Source organism: Syzygium oleosum, unplaced genomic scaffold, assembly GCF_021117445.2.
Source record: "Syzygium oleosum isolate NSW1041296 unplaced genomic scaffold, Sole_v2.1 Sole_v2.31, whole genome shotgun sequence".
Classification (NCBI taxonomy): Eukaryota; Viridiplantae; Streptophyta; class Magnoliopsida; order Myrtales; family Myrtaceae; genus Syzygium; species Syzygium oleosum.
This window is the reverse complement of record NW_026607515.1, coordinates 3452498-3467826: the sequence shown is the minus strand read 5'-3', so window position 1 is coordinate 3467826 and position 15329 is coordinate 3452498. Positions and strand designations below refer to the sequence as shown.

At 39.3% G+C, this 15329-nt stretch overlaps 2 protein-coding genes and 1 long non-coding RNA gene across 3 annotated transcripts; 1 reads left to right on the top strand and 2 right to left on the bottom strand.

Annotated features, from left to right (window-relative positions):
- Window positions 1–430: 430 nt before the first annotated feature.
- Window positions 431–3502, bottom strand: LOC115683171 (CYP enzymes assisting alcohol dehydrogenase-like). The gene is made up of 6 exons (XM_056304154.1): window positions 3105–3502; window positions 2971–3008; window positions 1449–1851; window positions 1069–1326; window positions 797–955; window positions 431–716 (listed from the first exon to the last, which is right to left on the bottom strand). Exons 1-6 carry the CDS (start codon window positions 3276–3278, stop codon window positions 606–608), a joined length of 1143 nt encoding a protein of 380 aa, XP_056160129.1. The 5' UTR covers window positions 3279–3502; the 3' UTR covers window positions 431–605.
- Window positions 1851–3385, top strand: LOC130135324 (uncharacterized). The gene is made up of 2 exons (XR_008814752.1): window positions 1851–2804; window positions 2889–3385. It is a non-coding gene; the product is annotated as an uncharacterized LOC130135324 (long non-coding RNA).
- A 1193-nt stretch (window positions 3503–4695) lies between the features above and the next one.
- LOC115683172 (CYP enzymes assisting alcohol dehydrogenase-like) lies at window positions 4696–7653 on the bottom strand. Its single transcript, XM_030607613.2, has 6 exons — window positions 7282–7653; window positions 7154–7191; window positions 5684–6086; window positions 5302–5559; window positions 5030–5188; window positions 4696–4945 (listed from the first exon to the last, which is right to left on the bottom strand). The coding sequence occupies exons 1-6, from the start codon at window positions 7453–7455 to the stop codon at window positions 4835–4837; spliced, it is 1143 nt and encodes a 380-aa protein (XP_030463473.1). The 5' UTR covers window positions 7456–7653; the 3' UTR covers window positions 4696–4834.
- Between the last annotated feature and the right edge of the window lie 7676 nt (window positions 7654–15329).

Genomic DNA, 15329 nt, shown 5'->3' with positions numbered 1-15329 from the left:
GAAGATGATTGAGTGTGTAGCGTAAGTTGGTTATACATCATATTTGACGACGGAGCATCCTCAATGGTTGGGGTTGGGAAATGAGTTGGGTAGAGTTTCTGCTTTTAAAAAATTAGGGTACCGTGTACTTGCTCTATGTGCTACTGCAAATTTTTCTGTACTATCATTTAACAAGTCTCGAAGAAAATTAAGGGACATTAGCCGCATCATAAGGGGGATCCTCACGGAATTCAAAATTTGAGGGAATCAACCCCTAATAAACCGGAGAAAAATGCCATGCATCTCTCTCTCTCTCTCTCTCTCAATGGGCAGTTTGTAAAGATCTCAAGGTGTTTTCTTTTTCTTACCGCAACATGTTGAATACTAGGTTGAGTTAATATTGAAAGTTGCCTTGACTGCACAAAATAGAAGTGAAGCGAAGAAGGAAAAATTGAGAAGTTGTAGATTATATATGCTTCTGGTAGTTCTTTGTCACAATCTGTTGGGTCCATCGATTGATTATATATTATTGGAATTTCGCAAGAGCAAAAGTACACATACCAGGGTCAATATCGTACAGGACAAATTCAAGAAAGAAAGGGGAGGAGGCAAAGACAAATGGGGCGTCAAATCTTGATTAAAATCTTGACGCAATTTGATTGCTTCAGTATCTCAAGAGCTTTTGGCACGTCTTCCAATTTCATCTCGTGGGTCAGAAGTTCATCAAGTTGGATTTCCTGTGGAGATAAAGCAAGCAAATTCAGTGGCTGTGGGCGTCTGAGTCTGAATTGGTGTGGCATGAAAAGCAGTCTAAAACCTTGGTTTTGGATTTGTGGAGGAGGAGGGGGAGGTGGGTCTTGCTTTTGAGGCCTCCAAAAATGGTTCCTTTCAATGTTCTCCCCATCAACAGATTCAGGAAAGTAATCTGCACAAAAGGGTTCAACCCCTCACCCACCACCAGTGCTTTGCCTTTTCCCTAACCACATAAAATATATACATGAGACTTGAAAGATGGAGTTTTGTTGTGTGTGAAAGGGCGCGATCGCACATCATATTTTAATAGATAATATGATGATATGGATTCATCACCACTTTAGTGGCTTCTAGGGCCTGGTCGATCAAGTCAGTTACTCCAGTGCACTCAAAGCAGTAGTCCACGCCGACTCCGCCAGTCAAGTCTTTGACCATTTCGGAGATGGATTTCGAATCTGCATTATCGTAGGACTGTTGATCATCTGGATTAATGAAATGAGTCATTCCAAAGGCTTCTCCCTTATCCTTTTTCATCCCGTTTTTGTCCACGCCGATTATGGTACTCGCCCCTTGCACTCTTGCTCCTTGTATGGCCTGCTCATCATCAAATCAACTGAAGTATTTACCGTGCTTTCTCTTTCTAACTGATTTCTCAAAACAGCATTTATATAGTGCACATGTAAGCTAGTAACACAACCAACCAACCAACCACATACCCCGAGTCCAACAGCACCGAGGCCGATCACAGCCACGGAGGATCCACTCTCGACCTTAGAGTCCATCCAAGCAGCCCCAAACCCAGTGGAGAATCCGCACGACAAGAAACTAGCATGCGGGAGAGCTACATCTGGGTCAACCTTCAAAACATAATTGGCGTCAGACACTGTGTACTCGGACCAGGTGGAGCAAGAGAGGAGGTGGTACAGGGTCTGGCCTCGGATGGACATTCTCGACGTGCCATCCGGCAACACGCCATTAAATGAGAGCGGATGACGGAGGCATAAGTTTGTCTTCTCTGAGTTGCAGTTCTCACACTCTCCGCATTCTCCTAAAAAGAGGGGAATAACCACATCTCCTTTCTTCCACTCTTTTGCTTCCTCTCCAACACTCTCCACGATCCTGCCATTTTCCCCTGTCAATTACATGACACGCACACATATATATACAGCACTGGATGTGCCAATGTTGAGAGCAACTGTATCTTATGCTGGTTAGATGCTTTGATGAGTAACTAATAACTATACTCCAACTTAACAATCAAGGGGTGTTTCTGTGAGGCTTAATAATATAATCGTATCGGCCATGGACGTTATCCTCCCGCCTAGGTGTAGTCATTCTCGAGTTCATTTTTCCATCAATCTATTTTAAACGCCGGAAAAACCTTAGCCAGACAAACACGCTCCCTTTTCAAACCCAATGTTCAACTGTTGCTGACCAGGCCACCACAAATGTTGCCTTCTCGCGGGCCAAGCCACTATCAAACCCATTAGAAGCTTGATCATAGACGATCTTATAACTTCTTGAGGAACCTTAGGCGGAGATGGGTGTTGGGAGCTAGAAAATTGCAGCTATAGCCAAGAAGAGAGCTCATGCTTGGTGATTAGTTTTGTGAAGAGTCAGATTTATTGACGAAACAATTTGCCATCTGAAGTTGGCTATTCTTTTTCCTCTCATCAACAATGGCCCATAGATGCCGGCAGGGGAGGCAGCTAAGAGTGGTGGCGGCTGGCCGTGGATCACACAAGACACTTGTTGGATTTGTAGCTTGTGGGTAAAGTTACTTATTATGTGAGCATAGCTTTATCTAGACTGACCGGAGGAAAACATAATCCTAATGAATAAAGTGCAGTAATCCATATCGGGTGACTGTTAGAACATTTGCGATGTGGGAGAACACTTGTTGCGAAGTAGGTGAATGGAGATGTTCAAAGAATGAGAGATATCAAGTGCCTGGGCTAGCTATAGCTAGAGGCATCCAGCCATATTTGGAGCATGAATGAGATGGATGCTGCTCTTGGGGAGAAGCAGAACTTGGGAGTCGATCACGATGGTTGTCTTAATATTCATTTAGAGTAAGTCACAAGTTATGATCATACATACAAGGCCCAGCCAAAAAATAATAAAGGAATGCAACTCCTCACTGACATGTCTAACAGGGAATAGTTAGGGGTAATCAAATTAAGCAGTGGACCAGACTTGGCATGCAGACGCAACATTGGAAGAGTGAGAAGATTTTACCCAACACCTTCATGGCCAAGAACTCGAGGGTAAACCGGCTGCAACGCCAACAAATTGGAGAAGAGTAAATTACATGACAGAAAAAAAAAAGTAAAGAAGAGGAGAGAGTAGAGTAGAGAGAGAAGTGAACTAACAAAAGGGAAACCCTGGGAGCATATGACATCCGTGTGGCAAACACTGGCAAACAACATCTTCAGCCTCACTTCACTCCCCTTGGGGGGATCCACTTGAATCTCCTCCACTTTCCATTCCTCCTCTGCTCCCCAGCACACCACTCCTTTGCATGTTATCACTTGTGAGCTGCTCATCTCCTTCTCTCTATTATGGTCTTGCTTTTCTTTTTCTCTCAGCACAAAGTATCAATATGCTTAAACTGGATGTCTATACATAAATATATAGATAATCACCTTCACCTTCACCAGTCCATATGTGTTCACTGTTTTGCACTGGGGAACGAGTCTTCTCTTCTTTTGGTCGACGTGTATTTTATAATGTTGGTCGTATGCGCCTTTCAAATTATGTATCCTCGTGCTTCTGTTAAATTCTCCAATCTGTTGTTACTATTACCTGTTAATTAACTATCCTGCCGTACATACCATATTTCTATGCCCAGTGGAATCATTGAATTTCATGATAGACAGACTTGTGAATACACATATAGAGCAAGCGCAGAACACGTTTGATGACAATACTACTCATTCAATCTAATATGAAAACAGGCAGGCGTAAAGTAAATGTTAGTGGACCAAATATGTCCTTATCCGACAGTTGATCTGATTAGACCTTGCTTTTTCTTCTAACCATCCATCGCTTATCCTTTGCTTGAAGTTTTCTGACTTTTGTTTTTTTGGGGTCTCCATCCACCACGATTAGAGAAGTCACTCAAACGAGGACAAAGCCCTCAGCTAATTCACCAATAATGTCCAAGTTTTGCAGTCGTGTTGGAAAAGGACATCGTGATAAATTGCTCGACTATTAAATAATGGTAAAAATTGCAATGAAAGGTCTCCGGGGAATTAACATGTTCTATTATTGAGTGTTTGTTTATGCCACACTCGTTTAAACATTACTATTAAGAATCGAGATTATAGATTAGTATTTGTCTCATCCACATGTTCTGTTAAATTAGGAACGATAATTTTAATATTTGGGATGCAATCGAATCCAATAATGATGCGAAACAATAGTGGTATAAAGTAGGATACAATGTGAAAAAGTTATTTATAGCTTTTAAGGGAGCTATTAATTCATAACACCGTCTTCTTACAAATAAATTGTCGGACCAAATAAACATCATATTTTATGACACAGCATCCTCAATAGGTTGGGGTAGGGAAATGAGTTGAGTAGAGTTTCTGCTATTATAAAATTAGGGTCCCGTGAACTTGCTCAACGTGCCACAGGAAATTTTTCCGTACTATCATTTAACAAGTTCGGAAGAAAATTAACGGACATTAACCACATCATAAAAGGATCCTCATTGAATTCAAAATTTGAGAGAGTCAACCCCTAATTAAACGGAGATCAATGCCATGCATCTCTCTCTCTCTCTCAACGGGCCGTTTGTATAGATCTAAAGGTGTTTGCTATTTCTTACTGCATCATGTTGCATACTAGGTTGATTTAATATTGGAAGTTGATTTCTTAACTGCATAAAATAGAAGTGAAGTGAAGCGAAGAAGGGACAATTGAGAAATTCTAAAGTGAATGTGCTTCTGGTAGTCCTTCGTCACAATTTGTTGGGTCAAACGATTGATTATATATTATTGGAATTTCACAAGAGCAAAAGTACACAAAGCAAGGTCAATATCACACTGGACAAGTTCGAGAAAGAAAAGGGAGGAGGCAATAGGCAAATGGGGCGTTAAATCTTGATCAAAATCTTGACGCAATTTGACTGCTTCAGTATCTCAAGAGCTTTCGATGCATCTTCCAATTTTATCTCATGGGTTAGAAGTTCATCAAGTTGGATCTCCTGCGGAACAAAAGCAAGCAAATTCAGTGGTTGTGTGCCTTGACTCTGCAATTGGTGTGGTGGAATGAAAAAGCTGATCAGAACCTTAGTTTTGGATTTGTGGAGGAGGAGGGGGAGGTGGGTCTTGCTTTTGAGGCCCCCAAAAATGGTTCCCTTCAATGTTCTCCCCAGCAACAGATTGAGGAAACTAATTTGCACGAAAGGGTCCAGCCCTGCACCCACTACCACTGCTTTGCCTTTTCCCTGACCACATAAAATATATACATATGAGACCTGAAAGATGGAGTTTTGCTGTGTGTGAGGGTTCAAGCGCGCATTATATTTTGATGGATAATGTGACGATATAGATTCATCACCACTTTAGTGGCTTCTAGTGCCTGGTTGATCAAGTCAGGTACTCCAGTGCATTCAAAGCAGTAGTCCACGCCGACTCCACCCGTCAAGTCTTTGACCATTTCGGAGATGGCTTTCACATCCGCATTATCGGAGGACCGTTGATCGTCTGGATTTATGAAATGAGTCATTCCAAAGGCTTCTCCCTTGTCCTTTTTCATCCCGTTTTTGTCCACGCCGATTATGGTAGTCGCCCCTTGCACTCTTGCTCCTTGTATGGCCTGCTCATTATCAAATCGACTGAACTATTTACCGTGCTTTCTCTCTCTCCTTCTAGTTAATTCTCTCAAACAGCATTTATATAGTGCACACGTAAGCTAGTAACATAACCAACCAACCACATACCCCGAGTCCAACAGCACCGAGGCCAATCACAGCCACGGAGGAGCCACTCTCGACCTTAGACTCCATCCAAGCAGCCCCAAACCCAGTGGAGAATCCACATGACAAGAAGCTAGCATGCGGGAGAGCTACATCTGGGTCAACCTTCACAACATAATTGGCGTCGGACACTGTGTACTCGGACCAGGTGGAGCAAGAGAGGAGGTGGTACAGGGTCTGGCCTCGGATGGACATTCTTGACGTGCCATCCGGCAACACGCCATTAAAAGAGAGCGGATGACAAAGGCATAAGTTTGTCTTCTCCGAGTTGCAGTTCTCACAGTCTCCGCATTCCCCAACAAAGATGGGAATGACCACATCTCCTTTCTTCAACTCTTTTACTTCGTCTCCAACACTTTCCACAATCCTGCCATTTTCCCCTGTCAATCACATATATATACATAGACAGCACTGGACGTGCATATGTTGAGAGCAATTGTACCTTATGCTGATGAAATGCTTTGAAGAGTAACTATATTCCTACTTAACAATCAGGGGGTGTATCTGTGAGGGTTAATTTACATGTTTTCCATCAACATTTGAGTTTAATCTATTTTGAACGCCAGAAAAATCTTAGCCAGACAATCACGCTCTCTTTGTTCAACCGTTGCTGACCAGGCCATCACAGATGTTGCCTTCTTGCTGGCCAAGCCACCATCAAACCCATTAGAGGCTTGATAAGCTCATCCATGGCCACGGACGATCTAATAATTTCTTGAGGAACCTGAGGCGGAGATGGGTGATGGAAGTCTCGAGCTAGTGAATTGCAGCTATAGCTAAGAAGACAGCTCATGCTTGGCGATTGGCTTTGTGAAAAGTCAGATTCATTGATGAAACAAATTGGAATGTGAAGTAGGCTATTCTTTTTACTCTCATCAACGATGGACCGCGAACGCCAGCAGTGGGGGCAGCTAAGAGTGGTGTTGGCTGGCCGTGGATCACAAGACACTGGTAGGATTTGTAGTTTGTGGGTAAAGTTACTTACTATGTGAGCACTACTTTGTGGAAACTGACCGGAGGATAACATAATGCTAATTATATCAAATTGGGGTGATTGGTAGAACAGTTGCGATACGGGAGTACACTCCTTGCAAAGCAGGTAAATGGGGATGTTCATAAAATGAGAGATATAAAGTGCCTGGGCTAGCTATAGCTAGAGCCATTCAGCCATATATGGAGTATGACTATGAATGATGGATGCTGTTCTTGGGGAGAAGCAGAACTTGGGAATCGAACCAGATGGTTGTCTTGACGTTCATTAACAGTATGTCTCAACTTATGATCATACATACAAGGCCCCGCCAAAAAGTAATGAAGGAATGCAACTCCTCACTGACATATCTAATAGGGAATAATTAGGGGGAACCAAATTAAGCAGCGGATCAGATCTTGCATGGAGTCACAAAGTTGGGAGAGAGAGAGAGAAGACTTTACCCAACACCTTCATGGCCAAGAACTCGAGGGTAAAGCGGCTGCAACGCCAACAAATTGGAGAAGAGTAAATTATATGACAGAACAGAAAAGGAAAGAAGAGGATAGAGTAGAGAGAGGAGTGAACTAACGAAAGGGAAACCCCGGGAGCATAAGACGTCCGTGTGGCAAACACTGGCAAACAACATCTTCATCCTCACTTCGCTCCCCTTGGGGGGATCCACTTGTATCTCATCCACTGTCCATTCCTCCTCCGCTCCCCAGCACACCACTCCTTTGCATGTTATCACTTGGGAGCTGCTCATCTCCTTCTCTCTATTATGGTCTTGCTTTTCTTTCTCTCTCTCCACGAAGTATCGATATGCTTAAGCTCGATGTATTTGCATACAATATATAGATGATCACCTTCACCTTCACCTTCACCTTCACCCCTCCCATGTGTGTTCACTGTTCTGCCCTTGGGAACGAGTCTTCTCTTCTTTTGGTCAACTTGGCGTTTATAATATTTGGTGCTATGCGCCTTCGATATTTGGTGTCCTTGTGCTTCTCCTATTAAATTCTCCAAGTGGTTGCTACTATTACCTATTAATTAAGTATCCTGCCATGCCAAACCTCCATGGCCGGTGGAATAATTAACTTTCATTTTGAATAGACTTGCGGATATAAATATGTGTATATATATATAAATTAAGCACACAATGTGTTTGATTTGTCTTACGGGCTATACTATCAATGTGTAAATAATAGTCATGCTTGAATCATCCATAGAGCCGGCTAAACTTTTGCTTTGCATCTTATCTAATCCGCAAGACCAGCAAAAAAATATAATGAGCCCAATCATCATTTATCTAAATTGGGATTCATCATCATGAAAAAGATAACTACATAAATATAGAGATAAATAAAAGAACCATTGCAAGCTGTTGACGTGCTATGCTATTAATATGAAAATAGATAGGCATGAAGTGAAGTTTGGGGACCAAATGAGTCATTGTCCTACTAACTTAAATTTTCTAGGGATTTAAGCCCCCACATTTATTGGTGGAAATCGTTATGATTTGACCTCTTATTATTTCTTTTGTCATTGCGTGAAGTTGAAATCATTCTTGACTTTTCTGCTTGGTTCCCGAATAATGTCCAAGTTTTGCAGTCTTGGGCGAAAAGGACATCTTGATAAAATTGCTCAACTATTAGGGTAACAAGGAAAAATGCAGTCTCCACTAAATTAACATGTTCTATTATTGTGGTTTCCATTGCGACACAGTTGTTTATACATTACTTTTGAGAATCGAACAGGTGAGTTTGTCCCCTTACTTTTTCAAGATTGAACGAGTCAGTTTGTCCCCTGGTCACGTGACTCTTGGTGAGTTGCGAGGTGACTTCCTGCTTAATTACAACTATAGGTTGGAGGACATGGATCCCGCTCTGATCTTCCGGTCAAAACATGGCAGCTTTTGTTCCGTGTCTACTTGGGGATCGTGCAATGTTAGCAAGGCTCTCGGACTTCGCATGACAACGATTCTGTACCCGAAAACAGATTCTGCTCAGAAATGATTCTTTTTTATTCTGTGCCCGGAATTAATTCTGAGCATTTTAAAGCGTTTGTTAACGGTCCAAAATTCCATCCCTGGAATAGAAAAAGAACAGAAATGCGTTTGGTAATGCCACAAAATATCTTTTTATTAATAATATTTTTAAATATTTTAATATTTTTTTCTTTTTTTTCTTTTCTTTTTTTCTTTTCCTTCTTCTTGGCCATGGCCTACTCGCCGACCATGACCGGTAAAATATTTTTTATTAATAATATTTTTATTAAAAGTATTTTTTCTTTTTTTTTGCCATGGCCTGGTCGCCGGCCATGACAAGTAAAATATTTTTTTTATTAATAATATTTTTTTATTAAAAATATATGTTTTTATTTTTTTTTGCCATGGCCTGGTTGCCGGCCATGGCCGGTAAAATATTTTTTTTATTAATAATATTTTTTATTAAAAATATACATTTTTATTTTTTTGGGCCATGGCCTGGTCGCCGGCCATGGCCGGTAAAATATTTTTTTTATTAATAATTTTTTTTATTAAAATATTTTTATTTTTTTGGCCATGGCCTGGTCGCCGGCCATGGCTGGTAAAATATTTTTTTTATTAATAATTTTTTTTATTAAAAATAAATATTTTTATTTTTTTTGTCATGGCCTGGTCGCTGGCCATGGCCGGTAAAAAATTTTTTTATTAAAATATTTTTATTAAAAATATATTTTTTTCTTTTTTTTTGCCATGGCCTGGTCGCCGGCCATGGCCGGTAAAATATTTTTTATTTTAATAATATTTTTTATTAATAATATTTTTATTAAAATATTTTATTCTCGTCAAATCCTGCGAGGGCGGTCCTAGGGCCGGACATTAGAAGCTACATTAACAACCAAGAAAAAGAAGAAGAAAAAAAAATTGATTCTCAAAATTGTTCCCAGAATCAAGAAGCTAATTTTTTTTTATTCTTGAAAACTGATTCTGGGAACAATTTTTGACAAAATTGTGCCCAGAATCAAAAAATTAAACAAACGCATTTCTGTTCCCAAACTGATTCTGGGAACAAAAGAACAGAATCAAACACTGTTTGGCAAGTTGTCATGCGCAGCCTCAATATCAGACCCCAAAATCTATCTAGATGAGAGATGGCACGACCATCCTTTACTTGAAGGACCCAACCTCAAACCATCTAAAAGTTTCTATGATATTGCTCTCGCTCTATTGGTTATTAACCAAAAAATCTGAAAAAATTGGGAAAAGAAAGGGGTGAGAAACCACAGCTCGGTAAGTAGTGTGTATCTCTTCTAAGCAGATCGAGTAGCCACTATGTATATGTATAAGTATAGAGCAATACTAGAAATTCATAATCCAACTCTTTAATATACATATCAAATCATATACGAGTTGTTTCATTTACAATTATGAAAATATTCATTTTAAATCATCGTCTCAATTCAAATATCAACGGTCAAGTCCATTGATCAATCTCAATAACTCACATATCAATGATATATTCCATTGATTAATCTCATCATAAAAGGTCTCGTTCGGGGTAGAGGCACAACCGCACTGCCATCCGTCAACCCAACCCGATATTATCCGTTTTAAGTCGTAGCTCTACTGCCATCGCTCTCAAGGATTTTTTTCCTAGCACAGCGAAAAACATGTCAATGGTCTATCCATCGACTAATCTATTGCTCAATATCATACCATGGTCACAACACAAAGCCTTATGACAAGGTTAACAAGATTCCCCCTTGCCAAGGTCTCCACCTACAAAGTTAGTGGCTCGGCCCAGAAGGATATCCTAGACTAGTATGTGCATACCAACAAGCCCATCAATGGGCTCATAGCGATATTGAGCATCAAATCATCATCCTCAAATACCAAAAATCCAATTTATAATCAATCTCAGAAAATGATTTCACAAATCAAAACATGTAATCTTTTACCCCGTTCAACAAACGGAATACATTTCACAACCAACACGTAACCTTTCATAACTCAGCTCATTCGCTAGAAATACTTTTCGTAAAGCATTCTCAAATCTTTCTCCAATGCAAAATGGTAGTAATTACCCGATCCAAACTTTTATGCAACAAACATATTTCATAACCCATATGATACTCAAATATTTATCACTTTCAAAACATGAGTTTATAAATTTATAGAAGAGATAGCACCACTCACCTGGATATGCTTACGATTAAACAACAAAGATTACTCGAACCGTCGAACTCGCAATTCTATCAAATAAGCGAGAAACAATGTTAAAATTGAGTAAAAAGCTACATCAATTACTACTCAGTTAAACTAGGCTTAGAAGCTAACAAAACGATTCAAAGGCGCTCACAAATCGCTCATCCAAAGCCGTCCGCAACGCGGAGCTTAGCGCGAAACTCGATCGTGCCATAAGTTTCTCTACCAAACCCCATTCCAAGTAAACTTATAAGTCAAAAGAAAGCTCATTCAAAGAACTACAAGAACCCCAGCCTGACTATCCCAAAATCGAGTTGAAAACCGACGAAAATCGGCCTAAAAGTTGCTGGTCGCACACTGTTCACCACGCGCGCGCAATTTCAAAAATTCATATCCGACAAACCATAAGTCCAAATCGAGTTCCGTAGAATCCCACGGCCCCACAATACCCTAAACTACAATTTCTATATATATTCATAGTTCAACGACTCAAAAATCGGACTTCGCCGCTTGAATATCACATAACTCCGAAATATAAGCCCCAACCCCGAAAACTTTTCCGATTGGATGAACGAAAGGCACGAGCACTTACCGGATGTTGCGAATCGAAGTTGAATTGGCTTGATGAGGCATCCGTGGTGATTATGTGCGAAACCCCTCTTCTTTCTCTTTCCCTTTCTTCCTCTTCTTTCCTCTTTCTTTCCTTTCTTTCTTTTCCTTCCTCCTCGCAAGCTCTCGATCCCCTTTTATAAACTAAAGTCCACTGTAGCTTCTTTATTGACTTTTCAACCCTTTTTTTTTAATCCAAATATTACATTCTACCCTCCTTAAAAGAAATTTCGTCCTCGAAATTTGCACTTACCTCAATCAACAAACCGATAAGGATATTTGCGTGTTTCCTCCTCCTAAAAAAATTTCCCAAGAAGCCTCCATGTGTGATTTTGCCATTAGATCTTCACATATATTGTCAATTTCTTTTTTATTGATAATGCATTTTGTCACCAGCTAGGAATTCATGAATCACTCTGTTTGCTTCAATCATGCTACAACCTGGTATTTTCATTACTCCATGTTGCTCCATAATTCCTCTAATCTCAAGCACCTCCTAATGCCCTTTGGAAGCGTACAGGTTTGACAATAACATGTGAAAACCATTATGGTCTAACTGAAGCTTACCAAGCTTTCTTCCTATCCTTTCTCCCTTTTCAATGTGATCGTGCTTTCTACAAGCTCCGAGAAGGGTTCTCCAAGTAGAAAGATATGGTGCCATAGGCATGCTCTCAATAAGCTCCTTTCCTTCTTCTTTTTTTAAGTTTACCGGCACGTCTCAAAAGGTCCACCATGCACCCGTAATGCTTGACATTAGGTTCTATCTTGTATTTCTTGTATCATACAATCAAAGTGAAAGCATCCCTACTCATATGTCTACATACTCCAAGAACTCCAGTAAAGGTTATGTCATTAGATTTTCTTCATCGCTAGAAAGATGTTTAGTATCCTCCCTATCAAGCCATTCATTGACAACCCAAGAATCACAGCTTTCCATGTGGAGACACCTTTGTCCTCCATTAACTAGAAAACATCTGATGCATTTTCAACACAATTACACTTCACTTACATGTTTATGAGGGTCATACTCAAAATAACATTATCTTTGAGATAATTTTTCCTTATGTACGCATGAACCCATTTTCCTTGATCAAGGGCAGCTAAGTGAGTACAAGTTGAGATGACGCTCACCAAAATGGTTTCATCATGTTGCATTCATGTAAGCCGCATCTCTTGAAACAATTCCAAAGTATCTGAGAAACTGTCATGTTGAGCATCTCCAAATATCATCGCACTCCCATAAACTATTTCCTTCTCTGGCATCGAATCAAATAATGTCTTGGCATTTTCGATCAAAGTTGGCAGTTTGCAATTTGTCCAACTCTTTGATGCATAAAGAAGAGCAACACCTCCACCTGATGCTATACACTCTTCTATAGCTGCCTTTGCGACATTCAAGGCATATGTAACCCTATCCTTCTTCTCACATACTTCTGCTTCATTAACTTTTTCAATCTTCAAAAATAGCCACAACACCATATAGTTTTATCAATAGCTCTTGCGAACCTAATTTGTTCACTTGTCTCCTTTATGGACTTCTTGCCACCAACACCATCAAGGATAATTGTGTCATCTTTAAACACCATGACCTTCTTACAAGGTCCAAGAATCTCAAGATCTACCTTCACTAGGTTTATCCCGAGAATCACCAAAGTCAATGACGCAGGATCTCAACATGTTATTTAGCGTCTAGATCAATCTCTCTGACTGTCCATTTATTTGTAGGTAAAAAGCTATATCGAAGTTGAGTTGAGTACCCAACGCTTCTTATAAATTCTTCCAAAATTAAACACGAATCTGGATCCCTATCAGAATCGACACTTACTAAAACTCCATGAAGCTTCACTATCTCATTAACATATCACCTTGCATATCTTCCAGTGTAAGGCCAAATTGATATGACCAAAAGTGCACGAACTTGGTCAATCAATCAACAATCACTCATGTTGCATTCAAGTCCAATTTGCTCATATCCTCGAGAATAGACTTCCAAGTAGCAAGTAAAGTTATCACTTCCAGAAAACTTACGAGGCATTTGCTACTACACTTGCCTTGCTTGTATTAATGGACAAACAAATCATACTCTTTCAGAAGATCCAATCATCTCCTCTGCCTCATGTCCAATTCTGTTTAAGTAAAAATATACCTTAAGCTCTTGTGATCCATAAAGACTTTGCATTTTTTGTCATACAAATAATGCCGCAATGTAATTTCAACTGTCTACAAGCATAAGCCCAACTTTACCAATTGCATCACCAAAATTCTAAAATTCCTTTTTCCATCCACTACTACTAAACATTTTCTAATTTCACATATATTGCTTAGTCTTCCCATTTCGCATTACTATCCTCAAATCAATCCACCGAAAATTATTACTTACAATTTGTCATGCCTAAAAGATCACACTACCAAAGTAGTCTAGCATCCAAACACCTCTTTTTTTTTTTTATCAATTCCTACATTGTCTTTAATATCTCCAAAGTATCATCAACTAACAAAATATTGTTATGACAATTTTCTCCAGTAACATAAAGTTCATAATCATTCGCCAACACTTGAAATATAATCCACAGAATATCCATCAAATCTAAACATATCACAACCTGAATTTTCACAAGTTGTTGATTTTCCTTTCAACATTCCATTCACTTCAATTACGTACATAGTCCAAGAATATCGCATCATCCACTTGAAGATTCGTGCAAATCAACTCCTATTTATTGCACAAAAACTTTCTAATACTTTTCCTATCCTTACTAACACCTCGAGAAGAGATTATTGATAACACTATTTCAAAATTTGCCAATCTAATACCATAAGATAATTAACTCTTCATACTCTCAAGGCAAGATCAACTTATTCAAATTTCCAATCTCAACTGTCTCCCCAAACAATTTACCTGTAAATCTTATCTAAGAATTTTACCACTTAAGAGATCATCACTTACGATTGAATGCTTACAACTTCCCAAATCACTGAGATAAGAATGTATCTAGTTTCCATTAAATTCAATGGTCTCAAGTTCTCAACTTAAAGAATCATTATTTAAAATTATCTCTTCTTAATTCAAAGACTAAAGCACTCGCCTCATGTTACCATTTTACCGAAAACCGCAACTGAAATAGATAGCCTCCACTAATTCCACAAAAATTCTTTAGAGTAAGATCATAACCTGCTATTTAGAAGTTCGTAAGCTGATCACACCTATTTACCATAAGTAAATCTCTATCTCGCATGTCAATTCGAGCTTATAACTTCTACAATCAATTCTTATCATACCAAATATCACCACATATCAAGACTTCCAATATAAATTCTCCTTTTCTAACCAAGAAAAATAGTCTACATCAACTAGTCACGATGTAATTCTCAAAATCTCAAGTTGCTAGCTAGAGATCACAACATATCAAAACAATGATCATGACTTATCACTTCCATAACATTAATAGAGCGATTCCACTGACCATCTGCTTCAAATCCTCAAGTGCTATTTGTCTTCCTGCAGGCTCTTCTAGTACATCAATATGTCTTCCGTGAACACCACAATAGATCTATTTATACACTCTTTGAATGCTCTATTCATCAAAAACATGAAAGTAGAAGGCGCATTCATTAATCCAAGATGCATGATAAGAAATTCCTAATGGCCATATCTTGTTCTGAAAACAATTCTAGGCACATCATCCCCTTTTCTTTTTCAAGTTCAGAAAGTGACATTCAATGCGGTGTCTTAAAAAAAATGATGCACCCATAATCCATTCGATACAGAAATCAATTTCTCTATTAGAAGACAAACCCGCTAAATTCTCAAGAAACACATCTGATAACAACAATACTTTCCA